This window comes from Adiantum capillus-veneris, chromosome 10 (genome assembly GCF_014529385.1).
Source record: "Adiantum capillus-veneris isolate H3 chromosome 10, ASM1452938v2, whole genome shotgun sequence".
NCBI classification, from domain to species: Eukaryota; Viridiplantae; Streptophyta; class Polypodiopsida; order Polypodiales; family Pteridaceae; genus Adiantum; species Adiantum capillus-veneris.
The window spans coordinates 94,702,375-94,728,544 of record NC_140940.1 but is presented as its reverse complement, the minus strand read 5'-3'; the positions used below and the strand labels follow the sequence as shown (position 1 = coordinate 94,728,544).

General features: G+C 46.9%; 1 protein-coding gene across 1 annotated transcript in view; it reads right to left on the bottom strand.

Moving 5' to 3' along the window:
• Positions 1 to 21,219, bottom strand: part of LOC147449280 (uncharacterized) — a 77,470-nt gene extending 56,251 nt beyond the window's left edge. Inside the window, exon 1 of the mRNA XM_086521773.1 lies at positions 21,061 to 21,219. Within this exon, the coding sequence (XP_086377899.1) occupies positions 21,061 to 21,114 (54 nt within the window). The 5' untranslated portion in view covers positions 21,115 to 21,219. The remainder of the gene's footprint in view (positions 1 to 21,060) is intronic.
• Positions 21,220 to 26,170: the final 4,951 nt, after the last annotated feature.

Here is a 26,170-nt window from a genome sequence, read left to right as displayed (position 1 = left end):
CTTGAGAGGGCTAGAAGGCCCCCCGATTTATCTTGATGATGACCTCACAAAGATGCAACAAGATCACCGTCACGCGTGCATGCCTAGAGTCCACCAAGCCCGCAAAGAAGGGAAGAAGGCAGTATATCGAGATGGTAGGGTTATCATTGATGGCAAGACCATCGCATAGGGACTCGCGGCCTGTGGGACACACGAGGAGATTCATGTCACGGTTTGGAATTGCAATGGAGACCTATGGACACACCCAGAGAGACTTGAGGAGGTGATGAGAGGTCGAGACATCATTCTACTTACAGAGACACACGAGAGCCCAGAGAGAGGGTTACCACGGATACATGGATTCCAGTGGGAGTCTCTACATCGGGGATGTATGCGCCAGCACACCACTCGCGGCTCAGGAGGAGTGGCCATACTCTTTAGACAGGGGCTTCACAGCAGACTACAGATTGTTGCCCGGGACCCACAGGCCCGCTACATGTGGATTCGCCTCGAGCTCTCACGAGACAGGATCGTCTACATTGCCCTTTGCTACTTTGCTCCCACGGGCTCCAGATTCGCCCCTATTGAGCAGGAGTCACCGTACGCATGCCTCACGGAGGAGATTATGGAGTACTCCACACTGGGTGAAGTCTTCCTTATGGGAGACTTCAATGCTCGTACGCGCAGTGAGCAGTGTGAGGCATATGACCACGAGGACCCAGAGGCACTACACTCTAGATGAGGAGGCTACTATGAGAGATACAGCAAACAGAGCTCCAGTCACAGCCTACGGACGACATCTACTTCGACTTGGCTCCCAGCACCGTCTCGTTATTTATAACAGGATGGTCCAGTGGCCCACCTCAGGGGGCCTGACTTGTATGCCACATGGAGTTGCAGAGGGAGGGGGGAGTACAGTCGACTATATTCAGGGACCCAGGGAGGCTACACACCTTATCACATCCTTCACCATTCCACCCATACCCATCGGAGCCGACCACACATACCTCTCTTTCTCCATCACCGGAGATACCATCCCACACAACTCCACAGCACACACTCCACACACCACCATCCATTTCACACATGAGCTAGCCTCTCTTTACTCGGCCGAGGTCGAGCATGGCCTATGCCTCCTCCACCCATCCACACCACTCTCAGTTCTCACATCACATATCTCTTCCGTTCTCCACACTTCAGCTATTAGCTCTTTTCCACACACCACTCACACAGGACGCACTCCCCCCCCTGGGACTATGCCTCAGAACTTCAGCTATTAGCTCTTTTCCACACACCACTCACACAGGACGCACTCCCCCCCCTGGGAGAGCTATACCGACGCCTCCGTGCACGGCGAGCCTTAGGAGAGATCACAGAGAGAGAGGCCAGACGGCATATGAAGACGCTGACACGCCAAAAGCGGCGAGCATTCGAAGAGGCACAGGAGCTTGAGCTATACCGCCTATTCATGAGCATGGATAGCGCGACGGCATGGCGCAACCTGCGCGAGCCACGTCCGACTACAGCTATTGAGGATCCACAGATATGGCATGATTATGCAGAGCGACTTTATGAGGTGCCAGGGCAGCCTCCTATCCCACAGCCACACGAGCCACGCCCCACGTGCTCCTCCTTCTTTACAGCAGAGATGGTAGAGAGGGCCATACGCCGCATGCAGCACAGACGATCAGCTGACCATACTGGATTACAGAGTGAGCACATCATTTATGCGGCCTCCACTATAGCCCCGTTGATTGCACATGTCTTCAACCGGGCTATAGGGGAGGGCTTCCCAGAGGAGTGGACACAGCACACCATAGTGCCTATCCACAAATCTGGCGACACCCTGGACCCAAGGAACTACAGGACTATCATGATTGGCCACACGATGGCCAAGCTATATGGAGCAGTACTTGAGGCACAGCTCAGCTGCTACGCAAAGATCGAGGGTTTACGAGCTTCAGGCCAGGCAGGTTTCAGACGAGCTTTCTCCACCACTGATCACATCTTCGTTCTGCGCTGCCTCATTGATGGGGCAAAGGCGCGGAAGAAGAGGCTTTACTGCTGCTTTGTGGATTTCCGCAAGGCCTTTGACACAGTCCCACGCGAGAGACTCTTCCAGCGCCTTCACAGCATTGGGGTACCAACAGAGATGATTTGGGCCATATATGCTCTCTACGAGAGGGTGACGGGTCGAGTTCGTTGCCCAGGCGGTTTTTCAGAGACCATTGCTAGCACCATTGGTGTTAAGCAAGGATGCCCACTCTCCCCGACACTCTTTGGGCTCTACATCGACGAGATCTCCGACTACATACTGCGAGCAGGAGGAGAGGGAAGCGACTTGGCAGGTACTCCAGTCCACATCATGTTATATGCTGATGATATTGTGTTGATTTCAGAGTCACCCGAGGGCTTGCAACGCCATCTTGAGGCCTTGGACGAATTCAGCACACACAGGGGGTTGACTGTGAACCTTGGCAAAACCAAGGTTATGATCTTTCACACATCCAGTGCAGTGAGGAGCGCTGCCACCTTCACAGCAGCAGGAGGACAGGTTGATGTAGTCACCTCCTATGTCTACCTTGGCATCACATTCACCAGCCTACCAGGACTCTTCACTATGAGGCAGGCTGCTGCTGACAGGCTCACCCGAGGATATGCAGCTCTGGCCATGCTAGAGCAGAGATGCCACCAGGCACACTTTCAGGAGCCCCGCACGAAGCGGTGGCTTTTCGACACCTTAGTCACCCCGGCCTTGATGTACTCGGCGGCAGTATGGGCACCAGGATTGACAGCTGACCAGTGGACACAGCTTGAGAGGCCACAGGTATGTATGATCTCACGCTTGCTCCGCAGCAAGAAGACAGTGCCACATGACATTATTAGAGCCGAGCTCGCCACACCACCTATGGTTGTAGAGGCACTATTCCAGACAGTCTGCTTCATCCAGAGGATGAGAGAGCTACCTCCTGACAGACTTACTCGTAGAGCATTTGAGGCAGCTATACAGCTATCAGAGAGTGGGCATGAGAGAGCATGGTACTCACAGGTCAGAGCATGGTTTGAGGGACACGGTCTTGACATGGAGAGCCTACCACCATTCAAGTACGACCCCCACTCACCATATGTTCACCTCTCTCGCAGTGAGAGGAACTTGGTATTGAGACAGGATCTGTGGCAGCTATACACTAGGAGAGTCTGGGAGTCACCTGGCTTGGGGACGAGGATGTCAGATTACAGAGACCAGTTTCTCACCATATTGTCTGGGGGGTTCATACAGAGACCACGCTACATGGACACATATATGCCACAGCTCACGGGTGGCGATTGGTCAGCTGAGAGTGGCTTCACACAAGTTAGAGATTGAGATCGGGAGACATACTGGTGTTCCCAGGGAGGAGCGAGTCTGCAGAGCCTGCACAGAGGAGGTGGAGAGTGAGGAGCACTTTGTATGTAGATGCAGAGCATACACTGAGGTCAGAGGCAGGTATGAGGCCTTATTCAGAGGACAGCCCACTCTCCGAGAGATCATGGACTCTCGAGATCAGAGACAGCTCGGACGTTTCTTACTAGAGATACAGAGCCATCGGGACACACTACTACAACCACACACAGCTACACAGACAGAGGGGAGACAGTCACAGCTCACAGACTTCTTTCAGAGGATTGCCGCCCCTCCCTCACCAGACACTCAGAGGGGAGTGATACTCCCACAGGCGGAGGTGAGCCGAGCTAGACGACGACCACGAGTCACAGGCTACAGGGGCGCGAGCTCCCACCACCGACAGATCGAGGAGATCCGAGCCCGGGAGCGCCGTGCCACTGAGGAGCGAGTGGCTCAGATGAGGGCCGACCCGACAGCTTTCATCCGGGTAGCCTTGGCACCAGACCCGCCCATGTACCACATCTTACATCCCCCCATTAGTACAGGATGGAGCTAGATAGCTTGATGCATTCTCATGATTGTACTACCTTGAGCATATAGACATGCATATACCCCTAGAGATAGAGCTCCATCCCTCCTCAGATACTCCACTACCTACATTCAGTTCAGTTTTGTGTCAGTTTTGTTTCATTTGTCTTTCCGATAGACGGATGACATACACACCATGTACATTTGATTTGTCTCATAGGCCGATTTCGGCCTGACATAGACGTTAAAAATCTTTCTTTCTTTCTTTCTCTCTCTCTCTCTCTCTCTCTCTCTCTCTCTCTCTCTCTCTCTCTCTCTCTCTCTCTCTCTCTCTCTCTGTGTGTGTGTGTGTGTGTGTGTGTGTGTGTGTGTGTGTGTGTGTGTGTGTGAGACATTGTATCAGACTCACCGCATTGTAACTTTTTGGTCTCAAAGGTCATTTTGGCCTTTTGCAGACATTAATATAACATTTTATTTCATTTCATCTCTCTCTCTCTCTCTCTCTCTCTATCTATCTATATATATATATATATATATATATATATATATATATACACACACACACACTCAGACTTTGTATCAAATTCACCACATTGTATCTTTCTGGTCTCATCGATCACTTTGGCCTTTTGAAGATGTTAATATAACATTTCATTTCATCTCTCTCTCTCTCTCTCTTTTTGTTTGTCTTTTTTTTTTTTTTTTGGAAAAATCAGGGCTGTATATTACTGAGTACAATATAATCCCCAACGGATGCCAAAATAGCCTATCACGTGGGGTGTACAAGCTGAATGTAAGGGTGAGAGCCACTCTCTCTCTCTCTCTCTCTCTCTCTCTCTCTCTCTCTCTCTCTCTCTCTCTCTCTCTCTCTCTCTCTCTCTCTCTCAGACTTTGTATCAAATTCACCACATTGTAACTTTCTGGTCTCATCGGTCACTTTGGCCTTTTGAAGATGTTAATATAACATTTCATTTCATTCATCTCTCTCTCTCTCTCTCTCTCTCTCTCTCTCTCTCTCTCTCTTTTTTTTTTTGGAAAAATCAGGGCTATATATTACTGAGTACAATATGATCCCCAACGGATGCCAAAATAGCCTGTCACATGGGGAGTACAAGCTGAATGTAAGGGTGAGAGCCACTATAGTGACAACTCGGCTAGTACAATCTCGTGGTGGTCTGTGTGATGAGTGGAGTAGAAACCACTGAGGGGGGGCATAATGCCATATAATCTGACCACCTGTAAGTGTGAAAAAGAGTGGAGCTCGGGCCCAACGCCGAAGAAAGGCAAATCGTCGAGCCTCGGCTGCTCTAGATGTACCTGAGGAAGAATCCCATTGCCAAATCAGGGTGTGAATGATGTCCAGCCAAATGGCAGTAAGGATATCCTGAAGGAGCTGTGAAGCCGCACTGAGAATGTGAAGACAACGAGCTCTCCAAATATTCCATAGTGTAATGCTAGTGATGACTGAAAAAACTTCATCACGTGTTTGAGGATCCCCCTGCCATGCGATCTGTGGTAACATAGCCAAAGTTCCTCGCAGATAACCAGTCGAGGTAAGCATAAGAGCTAGATCTGTGTCTGAGCCCTCATAGAAAAGATGCGGTCCGGGCATCGGCATCAACCATGAGACAGAGCCCCAAGTGAGAAATCCATCCTGAACACCTGCTCTGCTAAGTAAAAAGAAAACTGGTAGCCACACTTTATGAGAAGAGGAGCATGACCAAAGACAGTGGGCCGGTGACTCATGTAGTCGCGAAGGACATCGAGTGCATAACGGATCATGACCCATAGTGGCTAGCCAAGTTCCAACTGGAAGTCCTGCATGTGCAATCATCCACATGAAAAAAGAAATACGACGAGCCGCATGTAAATCCCATATGGTTGACCAAAACTGCTGTAAATAGGCATGGGAGAGACCTAAATGTAACCAAAAACGCATACCAGTGGGCTGCTCTGGGTGTTGTCTCATCAATGCTAATCTTCCAATTCTGACAGTGTACTCAAAAAATGATACATGTGCACAGGTGGGGTTAGAGTGAGGCCAATGCCACTCTCCTGGGTCCCAATAAAGCTGAGATAAGGCACGACCCTCCCACACCCAAAGCCTCCAAAGGGCGGCATCAGCGGATGCGAAACGGGGGTCAACACAACGACGCTTTCCGCAAAAGCCAACTACTTGTATGGCCTCCCATCGAGCGCCGGTGTAGACAAGGTGCGGAGAGGTGGTAGCAAATGTCAGCCTAGCATGAATCCCCTGAGAGGAGTCTGAATCAACTGTGAACAGCATGGTGTCTAAACGAACTAATAAGAGAGTGCTCTCAGCAAAGAGACCTTCCCAGCCACTATGTGGAGGCATCTGAACCGTGCCTCGCATGACTGCGTCCCACTATGAAGGAATGGCGGAGTCAATCTCAAGAAGTCTGTCTGTCACCCCGCGACCAATGTCATAATGTTCTGCTACAAAATCTGCATCCAGCATACGCGTCTCATGAAACAACCGCATAAAGGCAGCAGGGCCACTGTCCCAAGCAGCCCAATCAATGTGAGTCCTCTCTCCAAGCTGACGGGGTGGGTTAACCAAAGAATCAAGAACTGCATCATTCCAAATGAGAGGCTGGCGCTCAATCTCCTCACGACATGAGGGAGGTGAGCGTATGAGAGCTAGTCGCATGGAAACCCAAATCTGAATGAGTGATCGGATGAAGGGTGAGAGAGTGCTGGTGGACAAGGGGGCATCCGTAAAGAGAAAACGATACCCTGTACGCCAAGTATGACCATCTCTAGTGCCGAGGCGTGGAGTTTCTGTGCAAATAGCGGCCTAAAGAAGCATCTTCCAAGGTTCTTGGCCGGGAAAAAGACCCCGAACTATAAGCTTGGTAAGAAGGGCGCGACTTTGTAATTCTGGATCAATAATGCCAAGGCCGCCCTCTGACCGAGTTCGAATAATCGTGGACCAGCGAACCCGAGCACAAGTATCAGTAGTCCCATCTGTGCCACTCCATAAAAAGTTCCGCACTAGTCTGCGGAGCTGAGCTATCACTCCTGAATGTAGCATCCAACAAGAGGCCGTATACCATACTGTAGCCAGAATGACCTGGTTGACGACCAATGCACGGCCAGCCAACGACAGATGACGTGAAGACCAATGACATAGCTTCCTGCGAATAGACTATAGAACGGGTGCAAACTGCTGCTGTGAGGAAACATCAAATCCAACCTGAAAGCCCAGATATCTGCATGTCTGACCCGGCTGCAGCCATGTGAAACCATCAGCTACCCCCCAAGTAGGTATGTCATCACTGCCAACCAGTAACCCATAGGATTTATGCCAGTTAATACGTGCACCACTGGCAATGCAAAAAACCGTCAAGGCCTCCCGCATGGCATCAAGAGCTGCTAGCAAATAGTGCAACATCAGCATAGTGTCATCTGCGAACTCCTGATCGATAAGGTCTGGTGCTGAAGGTACTAGCATGGTCAAGCCACAAAATGCATGACTGAGCACGAAGAAAATCTGACATAGTCTCTCCAACAAACAGATACAGATATGCTGCTAAAGGACATCCCTGTCGGACAGATCGAGAGAGCTCAAAACTGCGACTGACACGACCACCAATAGTAATAGGACTACGGGCAGTCCTGAAGAGAGCGGAAATGCCTGCGATCCATCGCAAGGGGAAACCCATCCTGGCTAATGATCCTTCGAGAAAGTCCCACTCAACACGGTCGTATGCTTTCTCAAAGTCAAGAATGAAAAAAGCGAGAGGTTCAGAAGATGATCTGGCCCACTCTACTGCCTCATAAAAAGTGAAGATATTATCCAGTATGCGTCGATCCATGACAAAGCCTGTCTGAGAAGTATGAATAATATCTGGTAAGAACGGTCGCAAGCGATGGCTAATCAGTAACGCTAATATCTTATAGACCGAAGGGAGTTGGGTAATAGGTCTCCACTGGCGGAGCTGAGTTGTGTCACCCCCTTTCGGAATAAGAGATATGAGACCTAAGCATAGATCCGGATGCATATATCCTGATGCAAAGATGTCCTGACAACCGCGAAGCAGTGGTATATGCAATACATCCCAATAAGTCAAAAAGAAAGCTCTAGTGAGGCCATCCTCTCCTGGGCAGGAGGATGGATCTAGACTGTCGATAGCAGCATGAAGCTCTGCAAGGGTGAAGAGTGCCAACAAGATCTCGGTCATAGTATCTATACAACGGCGTCGAGTGTGATGCCAGATCTGCTCACGGGCAAGTAAAACCTCCGTAGTGCATACATCAGCAGTGAACAATGCCTCAAAATAATCTGCAGACATATCAAGAATAACATCAGGATGCATATGAAGTGTCCCCTGAGCATCGTAAAAAGTCCGAAGGGTGGTGCCAGGAGGGCGCTCTTTATGCGCAGCGAAGAAGGCTTTATTCATTCGATCAGCTTTAGCTATCCAATGAGATATTGAAGCATGATGAGTGAACTCAGACCTAGCCTCCTGTACGCGACGAATTTCCTCTATGAGCTCTGTCTGTCTAGCAGCGAGATAAGCATCCTGAGGCCACTCCTCAAGCAAGCGCTGTGTGGAACCAAGAGGAATGTGAAGATCAAACTCACGTACTCTCAACTGTCGATGAATAATAGCAGTCTGATCACGGCAGTAAATACTAGACTGAGTAATGCAATGAGCAAGGAACTCTCCAGGGGGACCACCATAAGAAGCACCCGTGGACCATAAGTCACGAATCTGTTGCTGCAAAACTTCAGTGGTGAGAACACTGTCAGGGATGCGGCAGCCCCGTCTCTGTGCAGAGGATCTAGTGAAGGAGATAAACAATGAGATGGGTAAGTGATCTGAGGGGCTGGTCCCTCTCCAAATAGTAGTAAATCCACCTAGAGCTGCTGCCCAAGGGCCAATGTAAAAACGATCAAGTCGCTCTAATAATCTCCCCTGCTGTCTCTGAAACCCCCACGAGTAATGAAGTGTAGCAGGGTGATGACCAAAAGAGGGTATGTGCCATGCATCAACACCTTGAATAGCTATAAGAAATCGAACCCAATCTGACTGCTCATCGGGAGAGATGGATGATAGAACAGGAGGAGTGATGGATCGCTAATCAGAGTCGCTTTCGACATTGTTGAAGTCGCCTCCTACAACCCAAGAGTCTACAGCAGGTAGAACAGTAGCCAAAGAGGCCCAAAAAGTAGCCCTCTCCCGAGGAGTAGTGGGTGCGTAGACTAACATAAAACCAATGATAGAGTCCTGAATCCGAAGAGACACATAGATTGCTCTTCCAGCGACAAGGGTGCCATGCTGTTGAACTGAGGCCAAGTAACGTGGCCCCACTGAAATGCATACACCGCAACTCTGTCCATGAATGCCTAGAGCAGGCTCCCAAAAAGTGTGAGCGCCGGAGGGCATGAGATTACCAAAGGGAGTGGCAATCTTATGCTCCTGTACTAGTAATATATCCACAGTGCCTACTACATGAGCGTGCAAATCTCTGCGAAGTAAAAGCTTGCGGGAACCTCTTACCCGAGAAGTCTGTAAACCATTAGCATTCCAAGAAACTACATGTAAATCCATAGTCTGCATGAAAGAATTGGTAAAGCATCTGACTAACTGCGCATCTTCTTGGAGGCAGCTGGGCCATCCAAGGGGTGAGCTTCGGGCGGTAGGAAAGCGACCCGCAAGCCTTCTCTAAAATATGGCGTCTCATTGCACCAACTACGGACCTCAGCTTGTTTACATTGCATTACTGATGCTGCAGCTTTGACACCCCACATGCGCATAGACATAGGAAGCACCACATCTGAGGATACATGAATGACCATAGGCAATGAATAGCAAGCACAAACATCACTCCATTCCATAGCACCAATACAGGAAGGGAAGTGTGGAGACAGTACATCCGGAGCGGAAGTAGACAACCATGAATGAAGCTGAGCCATAGATTGGGCATGCATAAAATGTAGAACCTGATCCTCAGACCATTCCTGAGCTGCATGGAATGGAAGGAAAAAGGAATGGATGGACTGACAGCAACTGCCTATTAAAGAGGGAACACAACCTGGCTTGTGATGCATAAGGTAGAGCTGTACCCGCAGTGGTCCTTCTGAGTCACCACACATTTCCGCCCAATGAGTGCCCCAGGAAAGAGGACAGGAGCTGAGAAAACTGCGTGGGACGTAAGTATGAGCGGCTGAAGGAGGGGGAGGACCAGAAGGTGGAGGGGGGGGAGCAAGGGCGAGAGGGAGAGGAGGAAAAGGGAGAGGTAATAGCGGGGAATGATCCATCTGCATGGGAATTGGGATCTCGGGAAGAGGAGAAGGAGCGGGCGGGAAAACGGCAAGAGAAGGAGGAGCTGGTAGTAGAGGTAAGTGATCCTGTGCTGAAGAGGAAGAATGGCGAGGAGAAGCAGGGGGTAATGGGGTGGTGGAAACTTGAGAGGGAGCAGGAGAGGTAACAGTGGGGGTTGCATGCGGTGTAGGTTGCTGACGAGGACGGAATGAATGGTTACGACCCACTGTCTGCCATGCATTCTCAGTAGGAACTAAAGCAGAGGGAGGGACATGGAGGGTCGAAGCTCGAGGAGCACCTGCAGGCTGTCGAGGTGCTCGAGTAGTAGTAGGAGGAACCGGTTGTTGACGCTGACCACGTGACTGAGCATGAGTGCCAGGAGCTGGCTGTTGTTGTCGTCGATGGCGGGGCAGGGTGGGGCAATCTCGTGCCAAGTGTCCCATCTCGTGACAACGCAAGCACTGCCCTGGGCGACCAATGACTACCATTCGGCAAGAGTAGTCTCGATCGCGCACAGCCACAGTAACTGTATCTGGTAATGAAGTATCCCCAAACACCAGGACCTGAATGCGAGGTGGACCAGAGGAGAAGATGCAGGATCCTGGAACTACTGTGCCAAAATGAGCAGCAATCATCTGAAGGAGATGCTCATCAATAAAATGGAGAGGCATATCCGGGAAGGAGAGCGTCAGAGGGAATCTGGGAATAAGGTGTCGATTGTCAAACTCCTCAGTAGTAAACTCGGGATACCACCTCGTCAAGTATATCATCCTGCGATCAGAGAGTATCGGAGACCGAGCCAGAAGAGCTGAGGCAGTGGCGGGATCTGAAAGACGTACCATGAATATGCCTCTGCCAAGCAACGTAAGCTCCGAGACCCGTCCCTGAGTAGTGCCCAATGCAGTCTGACACCAATCACGTATGGAAGAGCGAGGTGGAGACTGTCCAATCATCCGACCAACCAAGGCATGCTGTGCCAAGTGTTGTATTTTGGAGTCAATGCGTGTCAACAGGTCGCCAGTACAGTTCACGCGAATGGGCTAGACTGACGAACGGGAAAAGGAAGACCCAAAAGGAATCTTGGACGCTCTCTCTCTCTCTCTCTCTCTCTCTCTCTCTCTCTCTCTCTCTCTCTCTCTCTCTCTCTATATATATATATATATATATATATATATATATATATATATATATGGATATGGGAGGGAGAGTAGTGGTGTTGGAAAAACGCACCGCATGACGGTGCGAGACCTATGGGAACAACCTTAGAATGGCAGCATGGAATTGTAACGGATCAATGAAGCTAGATGTAGGCACATTTGAGGATAGCTGTAAGGGAAGAGACATTATTGTTTACTCGGAAACGCATCAGACTCCTGGCGACACATTACCTAGAGTGACGAGATACCATTGGGAGACTATTTGTAGGCAAGAAGTGAGATCAGCGCATAAAGGACGGGGGTTAGTAGGTGTGGCAGTCCTATTCTTGAAGGACCTGAAACCCCTCATTCGCATTGTTCGGAGGGACGAGATATATGTGGGTCACAGTGAGAGCAGAGACACGGAGGCCACTCTACATTGCAATATGCTATTTTGCCCCCAGCACATCTCATTGTGCATTGCCCAAGGGGGAGTCACCCTACATGATATTGGACGAGGACATATGGGAGTTCTCTAAGGATGGAGAACTCATTCTTTTGGGAGATTTCAGTGCCAGGACGGGCCAGTCTCAGATAGACTTCTACAATAACTCATAGGAAATGTTGAGACAATTGGATCTCAGTGATATGGGATTGGCCAGGTGTTTGTAGGATGAAGAGCACACTGGATATGGGGGATATCTAACAGATGTGGGGACTGCACATGGACTCGCCATCTTGAATGGCCTCCACAAATTTCCAGCGTCGAGTGGGTTCACTTGCTTTCCTCATAGACATGGGACGAGCACAGTAAATTATGTTTTGGCTCAGCCCGATTTCATACCCTCTATTCAGGATTTTACAGTCGGACCCAGGCCTATTGGGGTAATAGTAGATCATGCTCTCCTCACGTTTACCGTCTCTTCCATTTCAGCACAGTGCGACTGGCATAGACACCTACGCATACCCGATACACTTTTACTTCAGAGACTGATTCTGTCTACATAGATGGTATCTACAGACGCTTATGCACAGAGGATCCGGGGAGACCTTTAGGGGAGCTCACTTATATATTGACAGAGACTACAGGATGCAGCAACAAAGGCATACGCCCATACTAAGCCTGGGCAGCGCCGACGTTCTGGGAGCACACCCCAAAATAGCTGGTACGATGAGGAGTGCAGAGAGACGAGAGCCCGACTTCAGAGGGAGGTACTTCTAGGAGTCATTACTCACAAGCAATCACGGATTGCTTCTCGACGTTTGGTACGACGAAAGAAGAGGGCGTTTCTAGCTTGGATAGAGCAAGATTTATATCAGTTGTTTTTGAGCCAGGACTCAGGCGAGGCATGGCGACTCTTCCATGAGCACTCCCCCCAACCAGTCATCACTTCTACGGAGGTATGGGGTCGATATGCATCATCTCTCTACACCATCTCGAGGCAGCCACCTCTTTCAGATCCGCCAAAGCCATGCCCACACACATGTGCTTTCTTTACCGCGGAGATGGCAAAGAAAGCCATTGACAGGATGAAGACTAGGAGAGCATATGATCACTATGTCCTGGTAGTAGAGCATTTTATACATGCCAAAGATTTGCCTGCAGAGCTTCTAGCAGTGATGTTCAACCGTGCCATGTGCGAGGGCCTACCTAATACTCGGAGTTTGTCCACGATTGTACCTATCTTCAAGTCGGGGGACCCTATGGAGCCTGGGAACTACCGCACTATCATGATTGGACACACATTGGCACGGTTGTACGCATCCATCCTTGAGCAGCAGTTGAGTAGATGGGCAGAGAGAGGGTGTACGGGCAGCTCGACAGGCAGGTTTCATGAGAGGTTTCTCTACTCTTGATCATATTTGACACTCAGAGTCATTATTGAGGAGGGGAGATCACGTGGGAGATGGCTCTATTGTTGCTTTGTGGACTTCCGCAAAGCCTTCGATATAGTGCCCAGAGCTAGATTGATGCACAGACTGCAAGAGATAGGAGTTCCAAAAGAGTTTTGGATAAGGAGCATCATCTGATGATATTGGAAACTTGTGGCCATGAGCAATAGAATCTGTTATAAAAGAAAAGATGACTAAAGAGGTTTTGCATGAAGCCAGAGATTGCATTCCGCTAGAAGCAGGTTGGAATGACCCTGTAGATTCTTTGTCAGTGCAAGCGTACATTGCCAAATGTCAAGCCAATGAGGTTGTTTTTGAAGAGAAGCGTAGATAAGAAAATGGGGATGAAGGGCCTTTAAAAAGGGCCACAGGAGTGGATGTAGAAATGGCACAGTGCCTCCTAGATCAAGTTCTCCACAAGGGATGCCTAGACCTAAAGTGCCTATGCAAGAAGCTACCAAATAAAAGAAGAAGGAAGCAAGGAAAGACATCTGCCTATACCAACATGCTGGGTCCCCTTGTAGCACTAGCTATAGGGATGACTCAAGGGCTAGCCGAGCTTATCTGTCTCTAGGAAGGTCCCATAAATTATGCATGAAGGAAACTAATTTAGTAAGGGCCTCAACTACGAGAGGAGGGGCAGCTAGCTCAGCCCGAATAATCTCATGTGGCACTAAGGCCTTAGCCCGAATCATCCGAGAGATCATAGAGACTAGAGGCCTCTCCATACATCTCCATCATCAATGCTACCAGACTTGCCTTGGTGGTCCAGTGAGGGCCCCCAAATCTGAACCCCATAGAAGCATAGCTGAAGCCACTAGAGCGTCAAAAAGCCACAGCTTTGTTCGAGGTTCCTGAAACTGAACCTGCGAACACATCTTCTCCAAACCTCCCAAGGCTGCATAAGCTCTCGTTGATGGATTCAGAATCGCTCTCAACCGATGCCTTGCAGAGGCGGGTGGCCATGTCTTCAAGCACAAAGGATATGGATAAGCAGATGTTGAAGAGGAGACGAGCTACCACTATGCATAAGCTTCAAAAGTCAAGCTCGCTCCATAAGTCTCTTTAAATGGTAAAGATGGCAACCGGACAGGTGATTTTTGGCCACCAATCAAGCAAGCAAGAAGAGGATTCGCCATTCAAGAAGGTGATGAGGTGCGATTCATAAGACTTATCTCGAGCAGAGTACCAAAATGTTCATGGGCGCGCGGCTTTTGGAGAGATAGAGTTGCAAAGCAAGTGGCTCCCCAGTTGAAGGCTTCCAACTGCTCGGTGAGAATGAACGTGAAGGGCCATGACGAGGAGTTTGGGTGTCAATACATGATATTAGCATCCGGGTGGGAACCGGCCCCTATTTAAAATGATAAAAAAGAAATGGAAATGAATTTTCGGATCGACTGCAATCATGGGGAGCATGGCCACCACGTGAAGAGCCGCCATGGACGGGAGAGAGGCCGAGGGCTCTCCAAAACTGGGGTCCGCGAAGCCACTAGAAGGAGAAGAGGGAGAAGGAACCGCCAGTAACGCGTGCAGGCAGAAAAAACAAAAAAAAGAGTGGGGCATAAAAGGAGTTGGGGGAGCACTTCGAGAGCCGTCGTGCAGAGCTTGGGAGGCCGCCACCCTGAGCAATTCTGGAGGGAGCACCCTAGAGAGGCCGGATTCGAGCTGCAGAGAGGAAGGGGGGAAGCCATCTGACGAGCTCAATAGGAGGCTCTCAAGGCCAGGCTGGGCGGCACAGAGGAGCAAAGAGAGGGAGATCAAAGACGAGCTCAATAGGGAGCCCTCAAGGGCGTTTGCAAAGAATAGAGGGGTCGACCAGTGATTGCATAAGAAGGGCCGACCAGAGAAGGTGACCGGCTTGCAGGGGCGCCATCTGGTGGCGCATGGGCTGCATGTTATAAGGGCAAGGGAAGCCATCGGGGGCTACTAATGAGAGAAGCCAAGAGAGGCCAATTGGGGGCAAGAGTATAACAAGCTAGGGGATGAGTATGGCATCACATGCAGAAGAAAGGACTAGGCCTAGGCTCCAAGGCTGGTGATCAAAAACGACGCCCACTTCAATGCATCAGGAGATCTCTCCGTATATGAAGGACTCGGCGTCAGACATCTAGCTGCAAGACGTTCTTTCGACTTGGATTTTATTTTTTTGTGTGTGTACATATGGTCATTTTTCAGGTTCCATATGCTTTTGGTTTTCAAATAGATGTGGTTTCAATATGTGAAGCAAGCCTACTGAGATCTTCATCCTGTGGGCTTGTTTGAGAGAGAGAGAGAGAGAGAGAGAGAGAGAGAGAGAGAGAGAGAGAGAGAGAGAGAGAGAGAGAGAGAGGGCCGCATTATGAGAAGCTTGTAAGTAGGGGGAGTGTTTTTGAGCTATTGGCAGAAGCAAAAGTGTAGGTGATGATGTGTTTCTCCCAAGCTTTCATAGGTAGGTTTTTTCTGACAATGAAAGAAGGCGAGAGGGAAGAGACATAAAGGCTTTTGGGCTATTGAGGAGAGTAGGAGTCTTGGTCTGGGTGTGGGTATCCGGATTCCTATCATCTTCTGGCGATCCTGCTGGGGAACGGGTGTTTTTTGTGTTTTAAAGCTCCCAGATAAGTGCTTGAAGGGCAATTACCAGGATAATTTCAATTGTGCGAAAGCCTTAAAGCCGCCAAGTGGATGCAGATGGCGTATTCCAAGATTGACAGGTGGTTTAGCGGAGCACGAGGGCAGAGGATTAGACCTTGGATATGGCTGGTGGAGCTAGAAATGGAAGAGTTGCAGATCGACGACGATGAGGCAAAGGCAGATTATGCATGGCAAGGGCTTCGTGGAGCCGCATGGAAACACTATTGCAATCTCTCGATAACAGAGCAAAGAAGCTGGCACCATGTGAAGCTAGCTCTACTTCTAGCCTTCTGTGAAGATCAAAAGAGGTTCATGGGTTCGGCAGCCATAGCAGAGGCAGTAACTGATGATGAAGAATCATCTACATCTACCGATAGCGGATATATGGGCGAGTATGAGGACAATGGTAGTGGCAGAAGCTCAAATAGTGCTGAATATGTGGGAATCTCAAGCAGGATTTTGGATGTAGTGCCTGGTGGAGTGCATATTGTAGACGAGCAAGACAGTGAGGAGGATGGTGCATATTCTGGTTGTACACCCAATTCAATTGAAGACTTCCAAGAGATGTCAGAGGCTAGTGAGTCAAACAAGAGGGTGGGAAGCCTGACCAACTCGCCGTCAACGCGTAGACTTGCCCGAGGCAGCCATTGAGGCTTTCGCAGCTCTCAAGGTTGCGGTGACAGAAGCTCCGTGTCTTATCCTTGCTTCTTGGGATGATCCCTTTGAGGTATGGACGGATGCGAGCAATGTCGCCATTGGCGCTGTGCTTCAACAGCATGGTCGCCCAGTAGCTTTCCTTAGCCGGAAGCTCAATAGTGCGGAAAAGAATTATTCAGTTTATGATAAAGAACTTTTGTCTGTCATTCACTCTCTTAAGCATTGGAAGCATTTTCTGTATGGTAGAGAGTTTACAGTGCACATAGATCATCAAGCCCTCAAGTGGCTCCAGTCTATGCCTAGTGCACATTGGAGTGATCGCCAAGCACGGTGGTCACAATTTTTTGAGCAATTTGGAGGTTTGATTGAGTATGTGCCTGGAAAAGCTAACCCTATTGCAGATGCATTGAGTTGCAAAGGACAGATTTTGGCCCTTGAGTCAAGAACCACATTTTCTATACAGGGTGAGTCTTTTGACAGCATGAAGCATCAGTATGCAGACTCGGAGTTTAGTAAGTATTGGTTGCAGGCTCTTGCTTCCCAAGGGCCCAGCAACTATCTCATTCGTGATGGATTGTTATTTTTTCGTCAACGTTTATGTGTGTTGCCCTCTCTCAGGCCAACCATATTGCATGATGCACATGATTTGGCACAGGGGAATGAGCACCACATTGGAAAAGATTGAACGTTTTTTTTATTGACCTAAAATGCGAAAAGATGTGTTTCGTTATGTCACACAGTGCACTATATGTCAAAAAGTAAAAGCTCATCAAGGTAAGCAGCAAGGCCTCTTGCTTCCGCTGCCTATTCCTGAGGGACCTTTTCAGGATATCTCTATGGATTTTGTGACTAACTTACCACCAAGTTTGCACTCAAGGAACACTCAATGTTTAACTATTGTTGATCGTTTCAGCAAATTTTGCATGTTGATTCCTTGTAAAGCCACAGTTACTGCACAAGATGTTGCACGATTGCTCATTAAGCATTGGTACCCCCTCTGTGGTTTGCCAAAGTCCATTGTTTCAGATAGGGATGTTAAGTTCACGTCCAACTTTTGGCATGCACTCTTTGAAAATTTTGACACAAAGTTGAATTTTTCATCCGCTTTTCATCCACAGTCAGATGGTCAAACCGAAATTTATAATCAGTTGGCTTTTGAAGTGTTAAAATCTTATGTTCATGATCAACAGTTTCAATGGGAGCTCTATCTCCCATTGGTTCGGGCTATTCTAAATGCTGCTATTGGTCGAACTCCGTATAAGGTAGCTTTTGGCCGTCCGTTCCAGTCACTTTTGACTAGATCGGTCAGTCAAATGCATGATGCCAATGCTGAGAGTCAGTCATTGGATGAGATTTCTAAGAGTGTGAAGCTTCGGCTAAGCAAGGCTCGGGAATCTTATTCTCGACAGGATAACAAGCATCGTCAGGAGGTCTCGATCAAGGAAGGAGATTGGGTATATCTACAAATCATGAAACAGTGTCTTAAGCAAGTTGGAAAGAAATATCCTAAGTTGTCTTTTCGTATGTATGGTCCATTTTCAGTCATCAAAAAGATAAATGAGGTTTCAATGAAATTGCAGTTGCCTAACTCATGGTCAATGCACAACGTTTTCCATGTTTCTTGGTTGAAAGTGTTCCAGGGAACACCTCCAAAGGACGTTTCGAAAGAAGAAGAACCGGAGATCATCGATGAAGCTGAAGTTATGGAGCCGGAGCAAGTCTTGTTGCATCGGTTTTGCCATGGTTCGAAGAAACAAGTACGACAATATTTTTTGAAGTTCAAAGATCGAGGAACCCACGAAGCGGTGTGGGTAGACGAAGAGTTCTTCAAGGATTATCCAGAGTTGTTGGCAAACTACAAGGAAGCCATGCAGCTCGGTACCAGTACCTCACTTTAAAAAGGAGGGGATGTCACGTGACACATCCAACCCTATGTGTCCGTGGACAAGCTACACCATAGCAGGCTTCCCGTCAGTCCAATCAGTCTAGATTAGAAGTGATCTGGCACCTTTGTGAGTCTATTCGTAGACCGTGCATGCCCAATCACTTAGTGTAGATGCATATCCTCTGGTTGCACACTGCATAAGCATAAGCATTTCCATCAGAGTCAGTTTGGAGATTTTTCAAGTGACTTCATCCTATTTTTTCCTAATTTTAACATTTTTTACTTATTTATTAAGTGACTTTTGTTGGGAACTAAGTAGGGCAAATTGGGTAAGTTAATATATAAGCAAACCCAAGTTAGCACAATTGGGCAGATGAGCAAGGAGCACAGCAGGCTTTCCAAGCAACATGTACTCCCTCCCTCTCTCAACAAGAACCTCTTCAAGCTCGCTTGGTGAGGCCACCTCCCTTCAACCCCTAGCGTTTTTGGGATCGCTATACTCTCTCTTCCCCTTGGCGTTTTCCTCACCTGCAGCCATCGCCAACAAGTCAGTACACATTGGCGTTTTTACATACTTGCAGCAGCCCTACTTCAACGTTTTGCTAACGCTAGCAAACCTGCAAGAGGTAGCGTTTTTCAGCCATGAAAACGCAGCCTGAGCCCTGCAGCCAAACAGCATTTTCAGCCCTCGACATCAGCCATAAAAACACAGCTAGATAGTGCAAGAACCTCAGCATTTTTCATCATCATACGAGCCTCAACAAACCGGTCATTTTCAGCCATAAAAACAGCAGCAAACCAGTCATTTTCAGCCCCCCAAAGTGGTCCAGATTCTCAGCCATTACCCCTTTGTGGACAGCAGATAGAAGACCATCGAATTCAGCCCTAAAGTCATCATCGTCGTCATCGACATAATCCCCGTTTGCATCAGTCCATGCATCATCATTGTACACCTTTGTGCAATCAAAAGTAGACCACTCTTGCCGACGAGAGTGGGGCCTTCGGAGGAGGGTTTTACAACCTCTCGGGTGTCGTATCTCTTTTCTCTCCTTCTCTCAGTCTCATACACTTGCACGCACAATATCCACTCACTTTGTTCGTGATCATAGCACTCTCCATAAGATGGAAGGCTCTCTCCTTCCCTAAGAACTAAAAGGAACCTTGAGCAAATATAGATCACTAATCTTGAGAAAATACAACATTCATTCCGCTGCACCTTACAATGTTACATTATCACATCTAGTCTGAGTTGCAGATACGCAAAGTGACATGCCAAGGAGGACCCCTTCACTTGGAGGGTCACGACTCTTTGCTCTAGAGACATGCCTCTTCGCCAAAAGCCACACTCCTTCGATGACGGGTCACACCCTTTCACCCAATGGTTGCAACTCTTCGTCCAAAGAATATCTCTTTACGTCTAAACTCATGTCTCTTCACCATGAGTGTGTCTTTTCAATTGTGACTCTTCATCTCCTATATAAGGAACCTATTGTACTCAATTCTCAAGCATTTATTCAATCAATCAAACATCAGTGTTCTCGTCTCTTAAGTCTCAGTTTGATCTTAAGTATGAAGTTTTAATCTTGAGTATAGGTTTAGCACCACTAATCCTCACACGTTGCACTTGATGAGCATGAACAAAGGGAATCCTTCCAATTAAGGGTAGTAAATAAAAGGAAGAGAGGCAAGGAGAAAAAACATTGAACACGAGAGAGAAGGTAAGATCATCTGAGAGCGTGAAGAAAGCTTCAAATCGTTGACTAATACTGCACGCTAGATTCCCATACAACCCCAGGGTAGGAGGAGGCGGGGAGGTTTTATACATGAACCCCAAAGACCTACCTAAACCCTAAAACTGACTTCATGACATGCATAGGTGAGATCTGGGCAAAAATAAAAGCAAATCAGCCCAGCCCATAAAAGGGCAACCACAAAGACAATACCCAGGCGCACTCAACAGGGTCAGTCAGCAATAAGGCAAAACCCCTTCCAGGCATAGCCATTAAACAGTTCGCACTGGATTCCCATGCAACCCCGCGATAGAAGAAGATGGGAGAATTTATATATGGACCCCAAGGGATCTACCTGACCCCTATAACTGACTTCACGACATGCGGGCGCCCTCAACAGAGCCAGACACCAGTATGACAAACCAGTCAGGCATAGCCATAAAACAGTGCGCACTCCCTATGATTCACCCCTAAGAGAAACCAGGGTGCCTACGCAGGTCCATCCAGGTTACAAACTCAAACAATTTGCAGCTATTTGAAGTATACCTTCTGCTGCCAATTTGACAGACAAAATGCAAATACCTCGAGCTCCCTAACATATCAAACCTAATGTGCTTGACCAGCTCGTGTTTTTTGAAGAAGGTGGTATACAAGTTTGGATCCGTCGGTGTTTCATCCCTTCTCATAGAAGGCCTATACGTAGCTACCTTTGTCCTAAAACATCTGAGTGTTACAGTGACAATATGGGAATGACAATGCGTGCGCATTTGGCAATCGTGTATCTGAGGGCAATACAATCTCTTCATTTTGTGTGTATGCATGGCGAAACTCTGTACAGAATGAGCACGTTATTGAAAACATATTCAGAAAAGGCATACACAGAGTGTCAGAATCTAGAAAACCTGATTGTCGATCACGCAGGAACATGCCGGAAAATAGAGCTAAAAATGAGAGTGAGATCTACCTGCTGCAAGAAGTTCTCAGCTTCTTTCAACTTAGAAGAAAGCCAACCAGCCATGGCGACCTCGATCTGGTGCTTGAAGATCGTATATACATTATTCACAGAAACGCATTTGAGAGCCGCGCATAGATGATTGCATCATTCATATTTCATGTGACAGAAATATAACGTAGGTCCATTTGAACACGACCCAATAAATTATTTGAGCGTGACCCAATAAATTACACACGGATTGTGAACCGTCCGATTGACCTCGTCGATTAGTGCCACTTGGCAAAGTAACTTGAGGATGTGCAAAGACCCACGCTCAATTTACATAGGCATCAATTTCTAAAATCGAAAACCGTTTAAGTGAAAAAAAGGGGGTCCTTTGCAAGAAGTCACGGCTCGGCTCGAGCATGATTGGAATTTGTAATTATTTGATTATGAAAATATAGTCCACTCACCATTGTGAGTTTTGCCCAAAAAAAATCAAAAACCGTATAAGTGCAAAAAAGGGGGACATATTTAAAGCATACAAGTCATAGATAGAGGGTTTTCCGAGACCATCCGCTCGCAAGTGGCATTCCCTTTATTACATTGAGTAAATCCCCCCGAGTCCCCTGCAAACATTTTATGTCACTATGTGATGCATTTGTGTGCATATGTATTTGTGTGCATTGATAGCTTGCAAATGCAAGTGTTGAAGATATGCATTTGTGTGATTTTTATGTATACTTGAAGTGCATGCTTTTGCAACTTGTTTACCCCTAGTTTAGAGCCACATTTGGGGGTGATGTGTACTATGGACGAAGACATGGCATTCCTCACGAGTTCTACATGCACAAGATTTGATGTGATACATACTCGAAGATCGAAGATAGAGAGCAAGAGAGAGCATGGGAGTGTCTGCATGTGCACCTCCTAAGTGGAGTGCTACGCATACCATGAGAGAGAAGTGGGGAGAGAAGAGAAGAGAGTAATAAGTGTGAGGGTTAGTAGCGGAAGACTGTTCTCCAATCACCAATGGTTTAGCATCAAGCTATGGTGGATGGAGCCTTAGCTTAATCATGGTGTTAGGTTTAGGGTTAGATTGATTAGGATTAAGGTTAGGCTAAACTAAAGGCAAGAGCATTATGCTAGAATATAGACACAATGAATAAAGCTTGAAAAATGCAAAGTGCTTAATGATCCATTAGAAAAGAGCCTCTTAGATAGGGTTGGTGCTTTACAATCATTGGTTAGAGAGGTTGCATCTTCTCCCTATTGGACCATCTTAATCGCCTCATCCTTCCTAGGTGGCTAGAGGGGTTTCCCACACAAGCCACAAGTTGGGGTTACCCCAACAATCACCCCCTTAAGCCAAACTTGGGGGCTTTGACAAAGAGTTCATGTGTTTTGGTTCATGTGTTCATGTCATAGTGTACCCCTAGGCTAACATGATTTATCTACGTGATATATCATGGTGGTTCAATTTGATTCATCACCATGGTTCAACGTCCCATGATACATCATAACGGTTATGATTTGGATTCATCACTATGGTTCACATGTGAGACTTAGTAGGTTCGATAGTAGTCCTAGGCAATACAAATTTCATTCATTCATGTGTGACGAGGTCTTTATCTGTGTCCTCTTCAAATTTGTTGTCATATGTCGTTGTTGATGTTGTCATCTTCATCTTTACATGTAGATCTTCGACACTACAAGAGGTTGTGTGCACTTGTGACGTTGTTAGTGACGAAAATACTCGGTGTTGCTAAGACTGTTGCTAACAACATTAATACGAGAACGTCGCTATATGTGTTAATTACTATAGATGTCTCTATATAGCGACGTCTATAGGGACGTTTACAGGCCACCTATAGAGACGTTCATAGCAACGTTGCAAAGCCTTATATAGCGACACCCGAGAGAAAATAAATTTGGTGGCAGGGCATTCACCCATCAACCATATTGAATGTTTCAATAATAGAGTAAACCTAAATGAATCCAAGATAAGCACAGATTAACCTTTGAAAGAAAGTGCAAGCTTAGATATAGACCCAAAGTAGTCACCCACAAGACAATATAACCATTAACTCCATCATCCATAGTATTGTTTGCAGAATAAAGATACAAAACTGACAAAAGTAAATTGATGAAAGTAAATCAATGACAATTGTACACATCATAGGAAAAATCACTTGATTGTTAAACTTTGCAAATGTAATAGTTACAACACCATTGTCATTATTGAAAAAATATACATGGTTTTCCAATAGTTACAAAAAGACGTATAAACGTCATCTCATGGTACATATGCTATGACAAAAGGAAACTAATGCTATCTAGTTACGGCTAGACTAACATCATCTAATCAAATGTCTCATCGCGTCCAAGCGTCCTCATGTGTGTGTGTGTGTGTGTGTGTGGAGAAGAAAGAGAGAGAGAGAGAGAGAGAGAGAGGGAGAGCACGGGTTACCTCTTTGCTTAAGCGCAGATCTGAGTTTTCGGGCTCTCTCAGTTTATTTTTTACCCCTGTCGGTGTCGCTATGGGCATCGCTATGAGCGTCTTTATGTTACACATAAACTAGCGACGCCCATAGCGACGTTGATAGCGACACCGTGAATTTTCACTTTTGAGTGTCGCACTGCGAGCGTCACTAATGTGAAGTACCTCTTGTAGAACGTGTTCATGTTGATGTCATTCTTCATCATTGATGTCGTTGCTCCAGTTTGTTGAGGTGTAATAATCATGACTAATGGTGTGAGGCACGTACACATTTCAAGTGCAATGCTTAAGTGTGTGTGCTCATGTGAGGCTCATGTGAAAGAGGTAAGACCGAAGAGGTAAGGCGTGTTAATGAGTGCGCATTGTGGAAGGATGCAAGGGCTGAGAGATTAGGGTTGTGTGTGTGTGTGTGTGTGTGTGTGTGTGTGTGTGTGTGTGAGAGAGAGAGAGAGAGAGAGAGAGAGAGAGACAAAGAGAGTTTTGGTGGAGCTTCTTTTCACACTATGTGTGAGCTCCTCCTTATTGTTCTATATTATCAATAAGAAAGAATGAGATTAGGGTTAGTGGAGCGGTTAGCTTGTGATGGTATTGGCCTAATGGCCTTTATCCCCAACAACCTCCCACTTAAAGGCCAATGTGCCAATAAGCAGAGAAAGGGGTAAGTAGAGTATGATGGCCATCAAGTCATGACAATATGCAAACTGCTCAAGAGGTAAACCCTTCTGAGAAGGTTAGCAGGGTTGTCATGTGTGTGTACCTTGACAAGCTCGATGCACTTATCCTCAAGCATCTCTCGAATGAAATGATACTTGATCTCAATGTGCTTTGTCTTTGCATGAAACATAGGATTTCGTGCTAGTTGAATAGCACTTTGACTCTCACAATGCAACATCGGATTCTCAACATTAACGCCCAAATCTCCCACGAGACGAGCAAGGAAAATAGCTTCTTTGCAAGCTTCAGAGGTGGCAACATATTCTGCCTCAGTGGTTGATTGAGTAATGCAATCTTGCAAACGGGATCTCCATGATATTGCAACCCCATCAAATGTGAAAACATAGCCACTTGTGGACCTTCTATAGTCCACATTCCCTACATAATCGGCATCCGTGTATCCTTTTACACATGCCTCCTTGCTCCCAAAGCATAAGCATTTTTCCTTTGTACCGCTCAAATATCTCATCACCCCTTTCACTGCCTCCCAATGCTTCTTACCAGGATTAGACATGTATCTACTAGCTACTGCCACTGCAAATGCAATGTCTGGACATGTAGCAATCATGGCTTACATCAAGCTACCAACAATAGATGTTAAGGAACTTTGGCCATTTCAACCTTTTCTTCCTCTGATTTAGGACAATCAATTTGGCTAAGTTTTACATATGGAGGCAATGGGCTATTGGATACCTTTCCCCTCTCCATATTAAAACATTGAAGTACCTTGGAAATGTACTCAGTCTGAGATAAGTAAAGGACTTTCTTGCTTATATCTCTGAAAATCCGCATACCAAGAAAGTGATTGGCTTCTCCTAAATCCTTCATATCAAAGTCTCATCAAATTTTCTTACGCAACTTTGATTTCAATGCATCTACCTCACTGATACTTTTCGCGACGATAAACATGTCGTCTACATGCAAGATCAATATCAAAAGACTACCATCAATAGCCTTTTTAGTGTAGAGGCAATGATCTTCGTCACTCCTTCTGAAACCTTGAGACCGCATAGAAGCATCAAACTTATTGTACCATTGATGGGATCCTTGTTTTGTCCCATAGAGAGCCTTTTTAAGTTTGCAAACCATCTTTTCCTTGCCTTCAATAACAAACCCTTGTGTTTGTTGCATATAAACGTCTTCATGAAGATCCCCATGTAAGAATTCCGTTTTGACATCCATTTAAACAAGTTTCATATCCTCAATGGCTACCAATGCAAGCACCAAGCAAAGAGTAGTCATCTTCACAACTGGTGAAAAGATTTCATCAAAATCAACACCCTTGGCAATAAGTCTAGCCTTGTACTTTGGCTGATCATCAATGGAAGCAATCTTCGTTTTGTAGACCCATTTGCAAGGAAGAACGTTCATGCCCTCTTTCAACGGTACCAAGTGCCAAGTGTCATTCTTCTTCAAAGAATTCATCTCAGATTGCATAGCCAATTTCCACTTAACCTTATCATCAACAATAGACACAGATTCATCATAGCATGAAGACTCACCACAATCCATCAACATCACATAGTCATGAGATGGAACAAAACATTCAAGAGGACGAGAAACCCGAGTAGATCTCCTTAATTCAGGCACATTAGGTTGTTCCACTCTTTCTTCTAACAAAGGAGGGTTTTCCACTTGTGGTGGTTGTTGTGCAGGTACATTACGTACTTTGTTATGCACTATCCCATCCTCTTGAATCACCACACGTCGAAGTTCAACAGTAGGTATAGGTTTCTTATGCATATTTTTTTCATTGAAGTACACATCATTAGTTCGAACAATGTTTTTAGCCTCAGGGTCCCAAAGACGATATCCCATTTCACCAGACTCACCATAGCCTAAGAATATACATTTCCTTGACTTAGGGTCAAACTTGCTACGCATATGCTTAGGAACATGGCAAAATACTTCACAACCAAAAACTTG